This window comes from Hylobates moloch, unplaced genomic scaffold (genome assembly GCF_009828535.3).
Source record: "Hylobates moloch isolate HMO894 unplaced genomic scaffold, HMol_V3 SCAFFOLD_28, whole genome shotgun sequence".
Lineage (NCBI taxonomy): Eukaryota > Metazoa > Chordata > Mammalia > Primates > Hylobatidae > Hylobates > Hylobates moloch.
Window position 1 is genome coordinate 1,289,264 of NW_026652303.1, and position 14,924 is coordinate 1,304,187.

General features: G+C 40.1%; 1 protein-coding gene across 1 annotated transcript in view; it reads left to right on the forward strand.

Annotated features, from left to right (window-relative positions):
* Positions 1 to 14,924, forward strand: part of LOC116463154 (nesprin-1-like) — a 532,795-nt gene that overhangs the window by 318,645 nt on the left and 199,226 nt on the right. Inside the window, exons 82-89 of the mRNA XM_058434482.1 lie at positions 1,082 to 1,341; positions 2,957 to 3,122; positions 3,447 to 3,599; positions 5,823 to 5,975; positions 6,575 to 6,757; positions 7,843 to 7,980; positions 14,232 to 14,417; positions 14,590 to 14,712. Of these exons, the coding sequence (XP_058290465.1) occupies positions 1,082 to 1,341; positions 2,957 to 3,122; positions 3,447 to 3,599; positions 5,823 to 5,975; positions 6,575 to 6,757; positions 7,843 to 7,980; positions 14,232 to 14,417; positions 14,590 to 14,712 (1,362 nt within the window). The remainder of the gene's footprint in view (positions 1 to 1,081; positions 1,342 to 2,956; positions 3,123 to 3,446; positions 3,600 to 5,822; positions 5,976 to 6,574; positions 6,758 to 7,842; positions 7,981 to 14,231; positions 14,418 to 14,589; positions 14,713 to 14,924) is intronic.

Consider the following 14,924-nt stretch of genomic DNA (forward strand, 5'->3'; position numbering starts at 1 on the left):
CTTTTTTTTTTTTTTTGAGATGGAGTCTTGCCCTGTCACCCAGGCTGCAGTGCAGTGGTGTGATCTCGGCTCACTGCAAGCTCTGCCTCCTGGGTTCATGCCATTCTCCTGCCTCAGCCTCCCAAGTAGCTGGGACTACAGGCGCCCGCCACCACACCCGGCTAATTTTTTGTATTTTTACTAGAGACGAGGTTTCACCGTGTTAGCCAGGATGGTCTCAATCTCCTGACCTCATGATCCGCCCACCTTGGCCCCCTAAAGTGCTGGGATTACAGGCATGAGCCACCGCGCCTGGCCCATTTGCTTTCTTTACTGGCCTTGAAAAAGAACGAGATACTTTTTCTTTACCATGAAACCTGAAAATGAGCAGAAATTTAACTCATTACCCCAATTGTATATTCAACGTTTTCCTTTTTGGAGTCTTGCTCTGTCGCCCAGGCTGGAGTGCAGTGGTGTGATCTCAGCTCACTGCAACCTCCGCCTCCTGGGTTCAAGCAATTCTCCTGCGTCACCCTCATGAGTAGCTGGGATTACAGGCACCCACCACCACACCCGGTTAATTTTTGTATTTTCAGTAGAGACGGGGTTTCTCCATGTTTGTCAGGCTGGTCTCAAACTCCTTACCTCAGGTGATATGCCTGTCTCGGCCTCCAAAAGTGCTGGGATTACAGGCGTGAGCCACCACATGCCTGGCCGCTTTTTCCATCTTTTAAAGGTTTAATGTTTTAAACTATTATCTTCCTTTATGAGTTAAAGGCACTCATTTATGTTAACTTAGATATTGGAAAGAGTATTTTGTTTGCTTAGTTTTTCTTTTTTTAAAAAAAGCTTTTTCTGTATTAAGTATAGTCTCTGATTGTCCTAATATTATTTTGAGATTAAAGCTTTAAACCCAGAGGTATAGAGGTGATATCTCCTTTCATGTTAAGAAGGTTGCTCAGGTTCCAGTTTCCTAAAACGTGGAATTTATACCATCATCTTTAATTGGCTTCGTACACTAGTGTGTGGCTTTTATGGGAGTTACCCTATTTTTTTCAGTTTATTTATTATTGAACTTCATAGTATGTACGTTTGTCATCAGGTTAAAAAGGCCACTGAAATGATTGATCAGCTGCAAGATAAGTTACCTGGAAGTTCAGCAGAGAAAGCATCGAAAGCAGAACTCTTAACTCTTCTTGAATACCACGACACGTTCGTTCTGGAGCTGGAGCAGCAACAGTCGGCCTTGGGCATGCTGCGGCAGCAAGCCCTGAGCATGCTCCAGGATGGAGCCGCCCCAGCCCCTGGGGGAGAGCCGCCGCTAATGCAGGAAATCACCGCCATGCAAGATCGGTGCCTGAAGTAATTAAGCACCTACTTTCATTCTTTTGTTTGTTTGTTTGTTTTTGATTCGGAGTCTCGCTCTGTCGCCCAGGCTGGAGTGCAGTGGCAGGATCTCGGCTCACTGCAAGCTCCGCCTCCCGGGTTCACGCCATTCTCCTGCCTCAGCCTCCCGAGTAGCTGGGACTACTGGCGCCCGCCACCGCGCCCGGCTAATTTTTTGTATTTTTAGTAGAGACGGGGTTTCACCGTGGTCTCGATCTCCTGACCTCGTGATCGGCCCGCCTCGGCCTCCCAAAGTGCTGGGATTACAAGCGTGAGCCACAGCGCCCAGCCCCTAGTTTCATTCTGTTACTAAACTTGGCCTTGACCCAAAGGGATAAGTAGTACTTGAGTATGAAGGTGCTCCTTCACACCACCTTGCAAATGTGGGGATCTGTTCCCCATCACCCTTGCTTTTCGGTTTCCTTAACTCTTCAATCATTTGTCTGACAAATACATATCTGATAGTGCTTAGAGATACGATGATGAACCATACAGACTCAGTGTCTACCTTCAAGCCGTTTACAGTCAAGCAGCAGGGATAGGCAGCTAAGGCAGCCTTTCAGTCAAGAGTGAAAAGGGAGCTGAGGGAATCTGAAGCAGAGACAAGCAGCCGAGGAGAGTAGTCAAAGAAGGCATCCCTTGAGAAGGAGAATTGAAGCAGAAGCCTGAGCAGGCTGGAGCTAGGCATTGAGTTTTGCAGACAGAGAAATTACATGTAAGAAAGGAATAAACATGTCACTTTCAAGGAGCCCCTTCGGTGATGCGGGGAGAGGAAGGGTGATTCAAGAGAAATAAAGCATGAGAGGGAAACAATTGAGAGCTATTAAGAACTTAGATTTGATAAAGCTTGAGAACTCATTGGCTATTTGGGGTGACAGGGATACAGGAGCAAAGATGACACCACAGTCCAGGTAAATAATAGCCACTGAGTAGCAGTTAATTTAGTAGAAAGAGCAAGTTAAGCTTGATATATAACCAGCCCTGATTCACTTCTTGGGCCAGAGAAAAAATATTCATTGATAATTTAATTTCTACATTTACAAATATTACCTCATTCATGTCCTTGCATGTCACCTCTTTCCCTTATAGGTGATGTCAGGGTAACCTAACGCTTTTTAAAATCTTACCAAATTTACACTAACTCAAATAAAGACTTGAAATTTGGACATTATTAACATGATTAATTATGACCTTTCCAAAGCTTGATTTTTTTCTTTAAAGACTACTTTCTAATAGATAGCCATATATATTCCAATTATACATTACTTTTAAAGGTACCATCTTAGGAGATTTACAAAGAGGAAGTAAATAATGAAATAATCTCCAGGCTACCTTAGATAGGAAATTAATTGCAATTTAGTGGCATGTGAGACAGTCAACTCTCCATTTTTCAAGGATAAATTACTCACTTTATATGACATTTATACATGAACTGAAGTGTTATTTGACAGTGTTGAGGAAGTGTCTTTACTTTCAAAAAAGATATTAGGTTTCCCATTTCTATGTATGTATAGGATAAAATGTTGTCAAGTATTAGGGGGTTCCTTTCACTTCACGTCACTTCTGTTTTATCCCTGTAATGTTTCTGAAGCATGCAGGAGAAAGTGAAGACTAATGGAAAGTTGGTGAAGCAAGAGCTGAAGGACCGAGAAATGGTGGAGACTCAGATCAATTCTGTGAAATGTTGGGTTCAGGAAACAAAAGAATATTTAGGGAATCCGACAATAGAAATAGATGCTCAACTTGAAGAACTTCAGGTACAAAAAAACTCCTCATTCCCTTTACTCATCATTTAAAAAACAATTGCCCTGATTTTAATTGGACATACTTGTTTATATTTATTGAATATTGAGTTAAAAAATTTCAGAAGTGTGTTATATAAAAGATATTTAGTATTACTTCATGGGATTTTCCTTTGTTTTTTAAAGTGAACATACTTTACATTCAGAGACAAGAGTGTTGTATTATTTTATTTCTCTAATTCCACACTTAATTATATGTTGATGAAAAATATACAGCCTTGTCTATAACAGTCCCCTTAGAAGGTTCCCAGAAATTTCTTATTTTGATCTTTTCTTCAGATTCTCCTAACAGAAGCCACAAATCACCGACAGAACATTGAAAAAATGGCAGAAGAACAGAAGGATAAGTACTTGGGTCTTTATACCATATTACCTTCTGAACTCTCCCTTCAGTTGGCTGAAGTGGCATTGGATCTAAAGATCCGTGATCAGGTAAACCTATGATCAAGAAAGAGCGTCTTTCCATTTTGTTTATAGAGTCAGTCCTCTTGTGTGAGAGTTCTTGATTTTCACAATCATGTCTTCTTGGAGACAGAGTTAAAAAAAAATAGATGGCTATAAAACAATAATATTAAATTAGAGGTCTTTTTCGTAGACAAGATGGTCATAGATATGACCAATAATGCCATCCAATTAAAGATAATTTTTCTGCTTCCCCTCACCTTTAAAAAAATGACTTAAAGAAACAAAAAGTAAGATGTATTTCATGTGTTCAACAAATATTTAGTGAACACCCAGAGTGTGCCAGGGACCCTTCCAGCTGTTATTTTATTTCAGCAGTGCAACAAAATGTCAGTTAAGTAGGTGAAGATGTTGGAGGAAAGGGAAAAATCAAAGTAAGAAAAATAAGATCAATGCAGGGAGGAAGTTATTTCCTAAAATGCATGCAGGTGGGTCTCCTAAGGTTGCTAGAGAAGAGCCATTATTTTAACCCTAGCTTCTAAACACCCAAGGAAAGGAGTAAAAAGAAACAATCTTGTCTATAACTCTACAAAACAAATATTTTTGTTTCTTTAAGAAGAAATGCATAGTCCTTTTTGGTGTTGAGACCAGAGCGAGATTTCTGTCTCTGGTCTCATGAAGAGCACAATTTCATGTAGTGAAAATAGGCTCAAATAACATCTGTATGGAAATATAATAGATTTTTCAGACTCTCTTGGTGGCTTAGTGGCTTAATGCTAAAGCTATTAAAGTTTAATGAAACCATTCTATATGAGACAAAGAGAAGACATACTACAATTCTAAACTGCTACATGAAATAGAAAGTAATATCCCATTGTACGAACTGTAAAATTCATACAGTTGTGCTCTACTTTTGGCATCTTCAATGTATGATGCAAAGTGTTTTAAAAATCTCATCAAAATCCAATCCTACTGCATCATGACTTTGACCTAAACTACTAATATATGCTATTTACTATTTTAAGTATTTAATTGATATATTTGGCTTTTCTTCTTAGACATTGGAAGATCTATTGGGAAGGATGACTTGGCAAGTTCATGGTCTTTTTATATTTTTGAGACAGAGTCTCACTCTGTCCCCTAGGCTAGAGTGCAGTGAAACAATCTCAGCTTACTGCCACTTCCTCCTCGTGGGTTCAAGCAGTTCTCGTGCCTCAGCCTCCCAAGTAGCTGGGATTCCAGGCATGCACCACCATACCCAGCTAATTTTTTGTATTTTTAGTAAAAAGAGACAAGGTTTTGCCGTGTTGGCCAGCCTGGTCTGAAACTCCTGGCCTCAAGTGAGCTGCCTGCCTCAGCCTCCCAAAGTGCTGGGATTACAGGTGTACGCCTCTGTGCACAGCCATGGTTTGCTTTTTTTTTTTCTTTAGTTAAAATTTAAGCTTTTCTCTGGATTAATTTTCCTATCATAGACTTATTCATGTGTATTTCATTTACTTTGACACTCAAAATAATGAAGGCCAAAACACACCATCAACACTCTTTTAATTGTGTGCTTTCTCCCTACTAAAGAGGTTTTTTTAAAGACCTTTAACTATGTAAAGAAACGTTTCCTCTCTTTAACATCTTTTCTTCAGCATTTTATTCTAAGCAACAGTGTGAATGTTTGTTATCAAATCAAACCAAAGTCATTGGAAATTTGTAAACGCTAACTCTTTTTTCACCTTCCTTTCCATTGGATGTGCCTAATGCTTTGTTGGCATACTATAGAGCTGTGGTTGGAAAGTTACCATAAGAGTTAACAGATCATTAGGAGTCATTTATTAAAAGGTGCTTGGAAACAAATCAGTGTGCCTCCAACTGTTCGGGAGGATTTTCCATCTTATGAAGAAAAAGGCTTAGAGGAGTTTGTGTGCTCAAGGTCATTACATTAGTTAATGGAGAAGATAGGATTCAAACTCAGCTGTCTACACAACCATCTATCATGAATATTCTGTAAATATTTAATAAGTGAATTTCTCTACACACATTGCTTGTATCTTTGCTGGAACACAAGGAGTGCAGTAAATACTTAAAGATAGTGAAGTCAGGGAAAGCCAGGAGAGCTTGTAACTAACTGCACATCGCTGGTGTGACCAAGTGTATCAGTGCCAAAGCAGTTAAAATGTGTCTTGTCAACATCATTTGAGATTTTTAGTATCTATTATCCACTTTTAACCATGGCTGGTTTTGCTGTTCTTACTGATTTTTTAGATCCAAGACAAAATAAAAGAAGTTGAGCAGAGCAAGGCCACGAGCCAGGAACTCAGCCGGCAAATTCAGAAGATAGCTAAAGACCTCACAACTATTCTAACTAAGCTGAAAGCGAAGACAGATAATTTAGTTCAAGCTAAAACTGACCAAAAGGTAAGAAGCAGAATTTTAATGGGTGCTACTGAATGAATTAAATAGTTTTTGGAGTCAGTTTTACTTGGGGATATAGCATAAAAACCTTTTAGGAACCTTTTTTAAAACCAAATAGTAACAGCAGGCGGTAAATAAATTTTATAACTGAAGCAACAGAGATCCTCTTACATAATTGATCATTATAATTGAACAGTATTAATAAATATACCTGCATGAGTGTGTAAGAAAGAAGAATGTCAAAGGACTAAGTGATGATTTAGGAATACAAATATATAAATTCCAAACTGAATTGTGTCCTTGGTAGCTAAATCTGTGTTCTTCCTCTGTTGATGAGTTCAGGGACTCTAATCCTTTTTGGGTGGGGCAGAAGGAAAATGTTAGCCTTCTCACTCAGCCTCATAGGAAATAAACACCAGGATTACAACATATCCTGCTCTGCCTTTCCAACCAAAGAAACAAAAATGACCTGATCATAGTAGAACTATAGTAGAATTATTCATTATAATATTTGGCTTTGACAAAAATCAGTCTGATCTCGGAAAACCTGGAGAAATTTATTTTCTGTACTCTAATATTCTTTCATTTTGATGACTATCAAGGTGCTGGGAGAGGAATTAGATGGCTGTAATTCAAAGTTAATGGAACTAGATGCAGCAGTACAGAAATTCTCCGAACAGAATGGCCAACTGGGTAAGCCACTGGCCAAGAAGATAGGAAAACTGACTGAACTTCACCAGCAGACCATTAGACAAGCTGAGAATCGGCTCTCCAAGCTCAATCAGGTATGTGTTCCGGGCCAGAAATCTAAGGCAGAAACTTCCATGTTCTGCTTTTCTCTTTTGAAAATAAATAAACATAAATAAAAAGATAAAATGGACAATGAGAGAGTAGTTTAGGTGTAGCTTATTTCATGCTACACTTGTGTTCCTAAGACTTAGGTGTAAACCAGCACTTATTTTATATCCAGCCATATGATAAAGTCACTGACAAAGGTGGTCCTACAAATGGACTTTGGAGTGAATATTTTGTGAAATGGAGAAGTATTTTGTAAAATGAATATTCACCCATTAACATGTTTTATGAAATCAGTTTGGGGTGAATTCAAGTACTTTTAAGCAAGCTACATATATATCAGCTTAGGTTGACTTAATAGGTTCAGATTACACGTCTGTAATAATTGTTGCATACAGACTAGACTTTTGAAATCGATTAATATAATCAGGGACAAGTTAAAACCAGGAGTTGGTAACCCATTAATTATAGTTTGAAACTTTGCCTGCTATAATCCCCACTTGCCACCTCCTTACCCAAGGGAGGGTGAAGGAAGGGATAGAGGAAGGCCTGGCATGGTGGCTCATACCTATAATCCCAGTACTTTGGGAGGCTGAGGCAGAAGGCTCACTTGAGCCTAGGAGTTTGAGACCAGCCTGAGCAACATGGTGAAACCTACAAAAGATTCAAAAATTTAGCAGGGCATTGTGGCACGTGCCCGTGGTCCCAGCTACGTGGGAGGCTGAGGTGGGAGGCTGAGTCCATAAGATTGAGGCTGCAATTAACCATGATCCTGCTACTGCACTCCAGCCTGGGTGACAGTAAGACCTTGGCAAAAAAAAAAAGAGAGAAAGAAAAAAGAAAGAAAGAAAAAGAGGAATAATTCAATCATATTAAGAACTTGAGCTTTATCCTAAGGTCACTGAGAAACCTTTGACAGATTTTCAACAGGGAAATGATTTTTTGATACCATTGAATATCATAGATATTATAACAATCAACCCCTAAGACTGTTGTGTCCAAAGAGAGAGAAGACTGATTTATATCTCAAGAAACTGAGTTTACATTTGTTACCTTAATGTCACTGGTTTTTCAGGCAGCATCACATTTAGAAGAATACAATGAAATGCTTGAATTAATTCTGAAGTGGATTGAAAAAGCTAAAGTCTTGGCTCATGGAACTATTGCATGGAATTCTGCAAGCCAGCTTCGGGAACAATATATTTTGCATCAGGTAACCTTAGGAAAAATAATCTTTAAAAAGTAACCAAGGGCAATTTGATTTAACTGGGTAGACTGACACAACACTTAGAGGGCTGTGATGTAAAATTTTTGGAGCTACCAGATAAAAAGAATGCTAAGGTTGTTCAGTAGTTAGTAGTTCATTAATGCTGAGTTGTTCAGTAGTTAGACAGAAACGAGCTTCTCATGAAATTTCATGAAATTGAATAAATAAATATCCCTGATCTTCCCTAAACCTACCTTACACCAAGACCCAAACCAATCAATCTTGTAGAACTCATTTTCTGTAGCTTCTTTGAAATAATTATTTGCAGGGATCTGGTGGGAAATTCTTTCCCGTGAAGAGATGCAATGAAGTGTGGAAAGATTCTAGACTCCACACTCAGACTGGTGGGAAAACCAAGCTCCACCGTGCAGTGTTGTGTGATTTGGAGCAGAATGCTTTGCCTCTCTGAATTCTGTCTTCTCATCATTTGTGTGAAGATGTAAATAATATTGGTATTTCAGACTTATCATGAGATCAAATGGTTTAAGGTACATACGTGCAAACGTCTACCTGGCACAGGCAGGTGCTCAGTGGGAGATCTCCCGCCTCCTCCCTCAGCCCTCACCCAGGCCTGTCATCTGGCCTTCCACAGGAGGTCGGGCAGCCCAGAGCAAGCCATGGGTCCACATCACATGCTGGCTATGTTACTTCATTTCCTCTGAAGTTACATGAGAAAAATGTTCCTTTTCTCTCAGTCACGTCATCCAGGAAATTATTTCATCCTTTTGTAACTTAAGCTTAAATTAGACACAGATAGTTAATAGGCTAGTTATCTTATAATAAAATATAGGGTGACTTTTATAGGAGTTACATGGGTATCCTTGAGTATTCTAGATTTTTCTTACATTATTTATGTATCCTTGTGGCCTTTAAATGAATCCCCGTTCCATTCTTGTTTATAGGGTTCTAGATCAAAGCCTCATTTTTCCCTTTTTGGAATGCTTTAACAGCTCCTGATTTTTCCCTATATTCACAGTCTTTCTTCTCTGATCAATCTTGCGTATTCTTCCCACAATGTCTTTCTTAAGCAACTCTAATCTTTTGCTTTAAGATATGCTTAGATATGAACAGACAGGACTTAAGCTACCACTGATTTGAAAACAATGAAAGAAACCCAACATCCTTAGAAGTCTAGAAATGCAAATTTCAGCAAAAAAAGAGAGGAAGAAAGACAAAGTTAACTGTCAAGTTCATAACTGTTTCTTTCAAGTTCATATTTAAGGAAGTGAGAGCTCTCAAACATTGCTGGTATCTTGGTAAAATCTCTTTGAAAAATAATTGGCAAAATGTATGGTGATTGTCAAAAATGTTACTACTCTGGGCCAGGCGTGGTGGCCCACACCTGTAATCCCAGCACTTTGGGAGGCCGAGGTGGGTGGATCACAAGGTCAGGAGTTCGAGACCAGCCTGGCCAATATGGTGAAACCCCATCTCTACTAAAAATACAAAAGTTAGCTGGGCGTGGTGGTGGGCACCTGTAGTCCCAGCTACTTGGGAACCTGAAGCAGGAGAATTGCTTGAACCTGGGAGGCGGAGGTTGCAGTGAGCCAAGATCACGCCACTGTACTCCAGCCTGGGTGACAGAGCAAGACTCCATCTTAAAAAAAAAAAAAAAAAATGTTACTACTCTGGCCTGTTGGCTCCTTTTGTACTCCTTTTTATGGCTATAATCCAAAATATAGAAAATATTTTCCACAGTATTAATAACTGTAGTGAAATTTTAAAGAAAACTTAAATGTGAAATAATTTTTTTCTGAGTAAATATTTGCGTATAATAAAATACAATGAAGTCCTTAAGGTGATCATGACTTTTTCTTTTTTTTTTTGAGACAGCATTTCGCTCTATCGCCCAGGCTGTGGCTCAGTGGCATGATCTCGGCTCACTGCAACCTCCACCTCCTGGGTTCAAGCAAATCTTGTCCCTCAGCCTCCTGAGTAGCTAGAACTACAGGCACGCACCACTATGCCTGGCTAATTGTTGCATTTTTAGTAGAGATGGGGTTTTGCCATGCTGGCCAGACTGGTCTCAAACTCCTGGCCTCAAGCAATCTACCCGCCTTGGCATCCCCAAATTCTGGGAATACAAGCATTTGTTTATTTATTCAACAAATATAGAGTCCTTTCCCAAACTAGGACTTTGCGTAGGCATTTAGGGTACAAAGGATATTCCTTGTCCCCACCCCAGGAAGTTGGTTATTTATGGGAGGGGACAGATAGAAGGAGACAGTACAATATAGTGTGATTCATGCAGAGACAGGGGGCCCAGGTGCTGCAGGTGCCCACAGGAGGGTGCTCAACCCAACCGCCCACCAGGGGTTTAAGAGGAAAGTGCAGAAAGCCTTCTCAGGAAAAGGTGATGCTGGGCTGAGTCCTGAAAAACATGACAGCCTACTTGTGGAATGTGTTTAGATAAAAATGCATGCTGAAATCCTAGCAGTAAAGGTGAGGATTGTTTTTTGGTGCTGGTACAGGGGATAAGAGATAAGAATAGAGAGATAAGAAAAAGATCCTAAAAGTCTGTTGGGAATTTGCACTTTATCCTAAAGTCACTCTGAAGCCTCTGAAACCGATATTCTGCCTACAAAGGACAAGTTCAGACTTGTATTTTCAGAAAGCAAATTTAGCAGCCTTTGGAAAACACATTGAGGAAGGTAAGACAATATAAAAGATGGTTTCAGTATTTCTTTTTTTTTTTTTTTTTTTTTTTTTGAGACGGAGTCTTGCTCTGTCACCCAGGCTGGAGTGCAGTGGCGCGATCTCAGCTCACTGCAAGCTCCGCCTCCCAGGTTCACGCCATTCTCCTGCCTCAGCCTCTCCAAGTAGCTGGGACTACAGGCGCCCGCCAGCACGCCCGGCTAATTTTTGTATTTTTAGTAGAGACGGGGTTTCACCGTGGTCTTGATCTCCTGACCTCGTGATCCGCCTGCCTCGGCCTCCCAAAGTGCTGGGATTCAGTAGAAGATGACAAGGCCTCTCTTTGGAGATTAGGAGGAGAAGACAAAGTCGAGAGATACTAAGCAGCTGGAATTCTCGGATTTGGAGACTTGAATTGGGTGAAAGAGAGGGAGGAGTCAAGGATGATTCCCAGGTTTCTATGACTTGAGCAGTAGGGCGGGTTGACTGCATCGTGGGGCACATTGAAAAAGACACCAGGTCCTGAGATAATCTGGCTCAGAAGCTGAAGAGAGAACGCAGACTGTAGACTCTTTTGGTAAGTTCTCACATGCCCCCTTTAGGAAGTAAAGCAGCCTGTGTTTATTTAAAAAGAGTGCACTGTGAGAAAAGCCATTGTGTTCTTTGGGAGGCCATTGGGGGGGGTGGGGGTGGCGGACCACTTGAGGTCAAGAGTTCGAGACCAGCCTGGCCAACATAGTGAAACCCCATTTTCTACTAAAAATACAAAAATTAGCTGGACGTGGTGAGGAGCACCTGTAATTCCAGCTGCTCGGGAGGCTGAGGCAGGAGAATCGCTTGAACCTGGGAGGCAGCGGTTGCAGTGAGCTTAGATCGCGCCATTGCACTCCAGCCTGGCGACAGAGCAAGACCCCATTTCCAAAAAAAAAAAAAAAGAAAAGAAAATCCATTGTGTTTTTTCTAATGTCAGAGATGTGAGAACCAGAGTGATTTCGTAGGGGCCTGAATAGGGGCTGGGTAAATGAGGATGAGACCTATTGGGTAGCATTCCCAGGTCAGGCATTCTTAGTCACAGAATAATTATGGTTAAAGAGACAGGTTGACAATGTTTACCAAAGACACCCAGGACTTAATAGATCTGGGAAATAACAGACTCAGGAAATGTCCTGATATCCTGGTATCTTAAGAACAAAAGCATCCTTGGATCTATATTTAAAAAATAATTTTAACATAGATTCTTGTGGAAGACAGCAGTTACACAAAGATTAACAATCATCTGTCACAGGCCCTGGTAGAGCACATCTCCGCCGTGATTTTTTGCTTTGTTGTCTTATATATAAGCGGACATTGTATCTAAGGTGGATGCATTTCTCTTCCTGCTTTTGGGAACACCCTGCTTTGTCAATGGAGTAGCCGTTCTTTCATCCCTTTACTTTCTTAATAAACTTGCTTTCATTTTACTCTGGATTTGCCCCAAATTCTCTCTTGCACAAGATTCAAGAACCCTCTTTTGGGGTCTGAATTGGGACCTTTTTCCAGTAACGCTAATGTCAGGTGAAAAAGAAAGATGGAAAACTATAGTCATGTTATGACCTCAATTATTAATACCTAAAAATGTGCCCAAATGTATCAGCAGTTAACTCTTAAAGTTATTTCTGGGTTATAAAATGATGAAATATTTTGTTTTCTTCTTTATATTTTCAATATTTTCCAAGTCATATATTTTCTATTTATTTATATATTAAATATATATTTAAATCATTTAAAATAATTAAATTATTTATTAATAAATATACTTAAAATATACATTTACATTAAATATATATTTAACAGATTATATATATATATCCTTACTATATATATTTATGTGTTAAAAATAAATATATCTTGTATAGGGGCTGGGCGCAGTGACTCCCATCTGTAATCCCAGCACTTTGGGAGACCAAGGCTGGCGGATCACAAGGTCAGGAGTTTGAGACCAGCCTGACCAACATAGAGAAACCCCGTCTCTACTAAAAATACAAAATTAGCTGGGCGTGGTGGTGCTCACCGGTAATCCCAGCTACTCAGGAAGCTGAGGCAGGAGAATTGCTTGAACCCGGAAGGTGAAGGTTGCAGTGAGCCGAGATCACGCCATTGCACTCCAGCCTGGGCAACAAGAGCAAAACTCCGTCTCAAAAAAAAAAAAAAAAAGATAAATATATCTTGTTTAAATATATATCTTATTATATATCATATACAGATAAATATTCATCTGTTAAATATATCTTATTATATATCTTAGATATATATATCTGTTAAATATATATTTATAAACATTTATTGTGAGAAAAGAAAGTACTTCATTAAAAAAATAGTCTATTGCTGGCCGGGCGCGGTGGCTCACGCCTGTAATTCCAATGCTTTGGGAGGCCAAAGCGAGTGGATCATGAGGTCAGGAGATCAAGACGACCTTGGCTAACACGGTGAAACCCCGTCTCTACTAAAAATAGTACAAAAAATTAGCCGGGCATGGTGGCGGGCGCCTGTAGTCTCAGCTACTCGGGAGGCTGAGGCAGGAGAATGGCATGAACCTGGGAGGCGGAGCTTGCAGTGAGCCGAGATCACGCCACTGCACTCCAGCCTGGGCGACAGAGCGAGACTCCATCTCAAAAAAAAAAAAAATAGTCTATTGCCTAAGAATAATATCCTATTCCTCATTTCTCCTCTTTACACATTACACACCCCACTAACTGCACATTCTAGGTTCACCCACCTCTGTACCCATGCATATGCTGTTCTCTCTGTGTGAAATGTCTTTCCTCTTCCCCCTCATCTGTCAGATTGCAAACATCCTTCTGACTGGGCTCAGATGTGACTCTTCCCGGAGACTTTCTCCCAATCTTCCCCAAGTCGCAGTCATCTCTTCACACTGGCTTCTCTTTCATTCTACTTTTCATAGCATGTACATTGTATGGTTACTTATCCATTGTATTTCTGATAGACCCAGTAGATGATACCATTCTGAATGATCGGGGCTGTTTTTGCTTCTCTTGATAGTTATTGCACGTCTCTTCTACCCCTTTGTCTCACTTAAAGCAAGTGAGCCAGGGTTTTTGCTTGTAATGCTCTTGTTCTTATTTTCATTTCTTAGACAAATATGAACTTCATTCTTGTAGAATATGAGAGCTGAAAAGTAATTCTTTAGTTTAAATAAGAGAAAATGGAGACCCAGAGATAAGAATAAGACACCTAGTATGTTTGAGTTTTTCATTGCCAGAATTCCTATGTCCTGTTCTCACGAGGGGGCAGCTGGGGCTTGACAGAGCAGGAGCCTCATGGTCCCACGCGTAGTATGACATGTGACCTCTGCACATTGTTTACAGTTCCTAAACTGTTTCTTTTTCTGTGAAATAGTTATAATAGTATGTGGCTACCAAGTAGAAAGTGGCCATGGGGGGTGAAGGTTAAACACAATAACGGACACACAGAACTTACACAGGGCACTTTATGCCATGCTATATTGAATATCTATACCCCTCTACCTACCCGTTAATGTCATGAATATTGACAATTCACTCTAGACCCTGCTAGAAGAATCCAAAGAAATTGACAGTGACCTGGAAGCAATGACTGAGAAATTACAGTACCTCACTAGTGTGTACTGTACAGAAAAAATGTCTCAGCAAGTGGCAGAACTGGGACGGGAGACTGAGGAGTTGCGACAGATGATCAAAATTCGTTTGCAGAACCTCCAAGATGCAGCTAAGGTAAAAAAAAGAAAAAAAAAAAAGAAACAGAAAAAAATGTCTATCATTAAAAGAAAACGGCAATGCCACTGTGGAAATAGTGCTCACCTGTGATGTGGTTTCTTGACTATGATGTTATTCTTTACCTATGACTTTGAACTTCGAGTACAATATATTGATATTGACTCTCTAGGATATGAAAAAATTTGAAGCAGAGTTGAAAAAGTTACAAGCTGCCTTGGAGCAAGCCCAGGCAACCCTCACTTCTCCAGAAGTTGGACGTCTCAGTCTCAAGGAGCAGCTCTCTCATCGGCAGGTAAGCCAAACTAACTTGGAGTAAATAGGGACAGGGACCTGTATTTTTTTTTTTTTATTATTATACTTTAGGTTTTAGGGTACATGTGCACAATGTGCAGGTTTGTTACATATGTATCCATGTGCCATGTTGATTTCCTGCACCCATTAGCTCGTCATTTAGCATTAGGTATATCTCCCAATGCTGTCCCCGCCCCCCCCACCCCCCACCCC